The 5,633-nt window shown below is 38.0% G+C and overlaps 1 protein-coding gene across 1 annotated transcript; it reads right to left on the minus strand.

Annotated features, from left to right (window-relative positions):
- Positions 1–1,821: 1,821 nt before the first annotated feature.
- On the minus strand, positions 1,822–3,575 carry LOC137943106 (probable LRR receptor-like serine/threonine-protein kinase At1g05700). Its single transcript, XM_068788802.1, has 7 exons — positions 3,506–3,575; positions 3,282–3,367; positions 2,911–3,184; positions 2,276–2,800; positions 2,054–2,186; positions 1,882–1,950; positions 1,822–1,840 (listed from the first exon to the last, which is right to left on the minus strand). The coding sequence occupies exons 1-7, from the start codon at positions 3,573–3,575 to the stop codon at positions 1,822–1,824; spliced, it is 1,176 nt and encodes a 391-aa protein (XP_068644903.1).
- Positions 3,576–5,633: the final 2,058 nt, after the last annotated feature.

The raw sequence follows: 5,633 nt of genomic DNA on the forward strand, positions 1-5,633 counted from the left end.
TTGATTGACAGGTTGAAAAAGGATCTCAGCAAATCCTTTGACATGAAGGACTTAGGTGCAGCCAAACAAATTTTGGGCATGAGGATTTCTCGTGATAGAAGGAAGAAGAAAATTTCGTTGTCACAAAAAATTATACATTGAGAAGATTCTTGAGAGGTTCAACATGAAAGATGCAAAACCGGTAAGTACAACACTTGCAAATCATTTCAAATTAAACTTCCAACAGTGTACTTCAATTGAGAAAGAAAAGGAAGTCATGGAGAACATTCCCTACTCCTCAGCAATAGGAAGTTTAATGTATGCTATGGTATGTACTAGACCAGACATTGCTTTTGCAGTTGGTGTTGTGAGTAGATTTCTTGCAAATCCAGGGAAAGAATATTTGGTTGTTGTGAAGTGGATTCTTAGATACCTCAAAGGGTCTAGCAAATTGTGTTTGTGTTTTGGTAGTTCAAAACCTATATTAGAAGGTTTTACAGATACAGATTGGGCAGGTGATATAGATGGGAGAAAATCCATGTCAGGTTACTTGTTTACTTTTGTAGGGGGAGCCATCTCTTGGCAATCTAAACTTCAAAAATGCATTGCTCTCTTTACAATAGAGGCTAAATACATTACAACAACTGAAGCTAGTAAAGAAATGTTGTGGTTGAAGAGGTTGATGGGTGAGATAGGCTTCAAACAAAAGAGGTATGCGATTCATTGTGATAGTCAAAGTGTTTTGGACTTGAGTAAGAATGCTACTTTTCCTAGTAGGACAAAACACATTGATTTGAGGTATCACTGGATTAGAGATGTGTTGGAAAATGATACGTTATCTCTTGTGAAGATCCACACTGATAAAAACCCATCAGATATGATGACGAAAGTGGTGACCAAGGAAAAACATGAGTTGTACACTAGTCTAGCCGGTTTGGAAGATTGTGGTGAGCCCTCCTCATGGTCTGGAGGAAGAGATTGTTGTTTTTAGTAGGTGGGGTCCAGCCCATGAGTGGGTCCCACCACTAATCTCTTTCATGTGAAAGAGATAAAGTAAAAGAAAGAAAAAAGAAAAACTCTAAGAGAAGAGGGTTGGTTTGCCGTGAGCGAGAGACAAACCCGTGTGGAGAGAAACAAAAGAGGGTTGTTTTGCCGTGAGCGAGAGACAAACCCGTGTGGAGAGAAACAAAAGAGGGTTGTTTTGCCGTGAGCGAGAGAAACAGAACGTGAAGACGTTCGGCCGAGAGAAGAAAAAAGGGGGTTTGACCGAGAGGAGAAAGAGAAGAGAAAGAAGAAGAGAGGAGAGAAAAAAGGAAGGAAAGAAAGAAGGTTTTCGAAGCTGCTCCAAAGTCGTATTTTTGTACATCCTTATTTTGTTGAAATCTCCATATCCGGTGATCTCTAACCTCTGTTTATTTGGTTATCTCTCAATTATAGTGAATAAGTTTGAATTAGAAACTTGTTTTCTCTCATGATTTTGTAAACCTCAAGTTTGGGCAAACTTGAGAGAAATTGATATTGTAAGCTCATATTTAATAGTGGAAGATTATTCGGATTTGCCTCGTGGTTTTTTCCTTAACACTGAAGGGTTTTTCCATGTAAATCTTGTGTTGTGGTTGTATGATTGAACGTGGTTGTTAGAGCTTCCATAAAGAGTATTTGGTAGTTTGATTGAGTTTACTTAATTGGTTCTTTCCATAACAGACTTGAGATGAGTCTACAACACACCGATTCATACCTATGGACTTGGAAAGTACAAATTGGGCTTCGATTCTCACATACTACCTGCTCTAATCCCCCAAATTACTAGTCACTTGGAAGCCCTATTCGCCAATCTTATAATTAATGAGTTGTAAAACCACTACAAATATAACCAACAAATATTAGAAAATGAAAACTTACATCACTTCAAGGATCTGCATTTGACTGAAATCAATGATTTGGCCTTCCAGACCATGACTTCCAAGATTCCTAAAAAGAAAATGAAATAAAAGAAGAAAATCAAGTAAACCACATGTATACAAAGGAAGCACATTGATTCTAATTTCTAAGAAGATAGAAATGAAAATTTTACAGAGAAAGAACCCGAGGTGGGTTGTTGTCATCGCATGATATCCAGTCCCAGGCAGAATAAGAAGGTAGGCAGGGATCTCCTGTCCACCCTTTGAGGCTCTTCCAGTTACTGATCAGCTGCTCTAACCCTTGCACTGTCAAAGAAAACTAGCATTGATTTTAACAATCAGCTCAACTCTTCATAAGAACAGGGGAATCATCTGAAGGAAATATTTATGATCACCATCATCGTTAGAAGTTCCACTTGCCAGTTCTTCAATCACAGAGAACAATTCCATCCCACTTATGGTTGGAGGAAGAGTCGATCCTTCTCTAGGAGTAAGTGTCAGATTGAATAAAGAAGTCATTGTGACCAGACTGAGAGAGATTTCTGTGCCCATTTCGTACTGAAGAAAAAGGTCCAGGTTCATATTCTCCCCGTTGATGTATACGTCGAACATTCTCTTCTTCCTCGACGCCTTAGCTTCCGTGAAGTAGAGGTTTACATAAACTAACCGATTCTTCTCGTCTAAAATGAAGCAAAAAATCATCGATTCTGACGGGTTGGGTGCTTCAATGGTGGAAGTCATCACCGAGGACGGAGGCTGGTCCTCCAATCCTCCTAGATTCCTAGGCTCTGGGGCTGTCACATATTTGTAAAATGGAGACACGCCGAGGAACCATAGTCTTGAGTAGATATCTCCTGGAAACCTGCAAAATCTACGATTCATCACTTGTTTCATATTCATGCGGCCAAGTCTGTAATAGCCTGAAAAAACAATCTTAATCAACTAATAGTTACAGAGAAATTTGCCGGTGCTGACCAGATATTATTTGGGAATCCAAAATTGACTCTGTTCTCCAGTACCAAGGCATTGCCGCCACCAATGCGTTTGTACGGAAGAGAGGAAGGGAGGTATACCAGTACGAGAGTGGAGATGAAGGGGATTTGATTATATGCAAGTGTTCGAGCGACGCAGACGCTGATATTTTCCCGTTTGGCAAAGACAATGGCTTCTTTGAAGGACGGAGATTCCCTCGTGGTGTACACAGTCGCCCAGTGGTTCCCATCGAACTGGAGATCAAAGGTGGGAGGCGTGAATTTCCCATCGTAGCTTCCATAAAAGAACCCAGCCTGAATGAGGTATTTCTCCTGGATTTTGGCAGGTAAGGTGTAGCAGTTCTTGTTCTGGTCGGAAGAACCGGAGGGAATTCATTTGCTGGCCCCATTTATCTCTGTACTCTCTGACTTGACTGTTCTGGCCGGTTTTGATGAAGTTATCATCTGATTCCCACATACCGTCGCCACCTCCACCGCAGTTGATCATTAAAGTGCCTGCAGTTTTATTAAGGAATGGTTCGAAGATCATCTAGGGACTTGGAAGACGCAAACATTCATCGATTTTCTGATGAGATATGATAAAAAAATTCAAGATTAGAAAAGAACAATTTGTGAAAGAAAACAATTAAGTACCCTGAGAATAAGCTTGGTCGACGTACAGAGACGCCAGAAAGATCGCCTGTATCATCAAAACAATCATCATTTCTGCTGAAAACTTCGATTTCTTCCTCCATTTTCCTGCTATGAGGTAGAGAAGAAAGACAACAGGTAAGACGAAAAAGTTGCTGTCGTCAGGACCGTGTATAACGCCGAGCTGAACGGCAGAATAGATAAATATAATCTTCGAGTGCGTGTTTTAACTTTGTTAAATTCGGTGAAGGATTGTAAAATGATTAACGGGTTTCTAAACTTTTTTTTATGAAATAAATACAAGATCTTTATACTCACTAATATATGTAGGATTTTCTTTTAACACTCCCACTCACGTGTAGATAGGGGTGGCATCAATATGACTCATGACATAATCTTCATGTGTATTACTCGGTTCATATCCTGAAGTCGTTAGGGAGGGCCAAACTTCATATTATGTACATGATCATCTATGACTCAAGAGATCATGTCCCAAGAGTAAACAGCGAAAAGTGTTTTTTCCCCGATTTTTAGAATCAAGTACATGAAACGAGTGCGGGGCTCTCTCTGCCGCACACCCTCTCGATCATTTCTGCCATTTCGTTCCTGCACCCTTCTCTCGTTCCCACAGCCCCTCTGTCGTCTCCCTAAACCCCGAGCTCTCTGCTCCCTCTCTCGTCTCCACCATCCCTCTCCAGTCTTTCTCTCTATGGCCTCTCCCACTCGACTTCCGTTGTAGAGTACGGGAAACCGAGAGACTCTACGACGGAGGTCGAGAGGGAGGGAGGCCTTCCTCCCTCGGTGATAGCTTCTCTTCTCTCTTCTCCTCCCCCCCAATCAGCCCTCTCCTCTCCCTCTCGACCTCCGTGGCAGAGCACGGGAGGTCGAGTATTTGTTACAGAACTTCTCGGACTCCCTCTCGGCGTACCGTCGGAGTGCCACCTCTGTCGGCGTTGCCCGTTGGCTCGCCACTGAGGAAGATGACGATGGTTTAATTTTTCCTAAGTTAGGAAAAATTAAACTATCGTCATAAAAGTCATTCATTTATAAATTTTATTTATAAAAATATTTTTCTTATTTATAAAATATTTTTTATTTATTTAATATATTTATTTATAATTACTATATTAAAATAATGATTTAATAGTCATAATTAAAATATTATTAAATTAAATATTTGATAAATTATTTTGGCTTAATTATCTGATTGCTATAATTAATTAAACCAATGGTTTTTAATTTTGTGATAATATATTATTAATTAATAATACATAAAATATATTATGTACAAATATATAGTGTGTTAAAGTTATGATTAGATCAATTTTTTCTCTTAAATTATTTATGTTTAGGTTAAAGTATATCATATGTTATTAATAAATTAATAACTCAGCGTATTACTTTTTTTTTGTTATTTATAACGTTATTTATTTATTATTTGTAATTAATCATGTGCATATTTCATTGGCTCATGTAATTACCATATTAATGCACAATAAAATATCTAATTTAATTAATACATATATTATTATATTTAATTATAAATTAAATAACTTATTCGTGTAGTAATAATGGTTGTTTTACCTAATTTGGGGTTTAAGGATTATGTTGTAATTAAGTGTATTATAAGGGTATAGGGATTCTCTTGTTTTTTATGTTTTTCTCATGTTGGGACACTAACACTGGAAATTGTTTTTTAGTGCACATGAAGTCGTCAACACTAACACCAAGTGCGAAGATGATCTTCATATACATGACTGACATGATCTTCATGTTGGACATGAACTTGAACTTCAAAAATCCATTTGGGGGACTAACCCCACCTATGTTCGAGCCAAACTTGATTTAAATATATCGAGCTCGAGTGTAAAATTGATATCGAACTCGAGCCTAATAATTTTAACCGAGTTCATGCTCCAATGTAAATTTAATTTTTTTCAAAAAATACATGTTAAATAAATTATATATAAAATTATACATATATTTATATAAAATTGGGATTGACCTCTACTTAAAATTTGGCATAAGGGTGACATCGAATCTAGCTGAGTCTGAACCTTGTTCAAGTCGAGTTTGATTTAAATATTTTGAACTCGAGCTCGACTGACCCAAACCTCGAACCTAAAATTGT

This window comes from Aristolochia californica, unplaced genomic scaffold (assembly GCF_029961685.1).
Source record: "Aristolochia californica isolate CCGP_79_NKW_82.1479 unplaced genomic scaffold, dmAriCali1.0.hap1 SCAF_10, whole genome shotgun sequence".
Lineage (NCBI taxonomy): Eukaryota > Viridiplantae > Streptophyta > Magnoliopsida > Piperales > Aristolochiaceae > Aristolochia > Aristolochia californica.

Bases quoted from the DNA above. Each gene is read 5' to 3' on its own strand.
- LOC137943106 (XM_068788802.1), bottom strand. From the start codon at position 3,575: ATGATGATTGTTTTGATGATACAGGCGATCTTTCTGGCGTCTCTGTAC. The intron at 3,368-3,505 runs GTACTTAATTGT...ATAAAACTGCAG, and splicing joins CGACCAAGCTTATTCTCAGG to GCACTTTAATGATCAACTGC. The intron at 2,187-2,275 runs GTGATCATAAAT...TTTCTTTGACAG, and splicing joins TGGAACTTCTAACGATGATG to TGCAAGGGTTAGAGCAGCTG.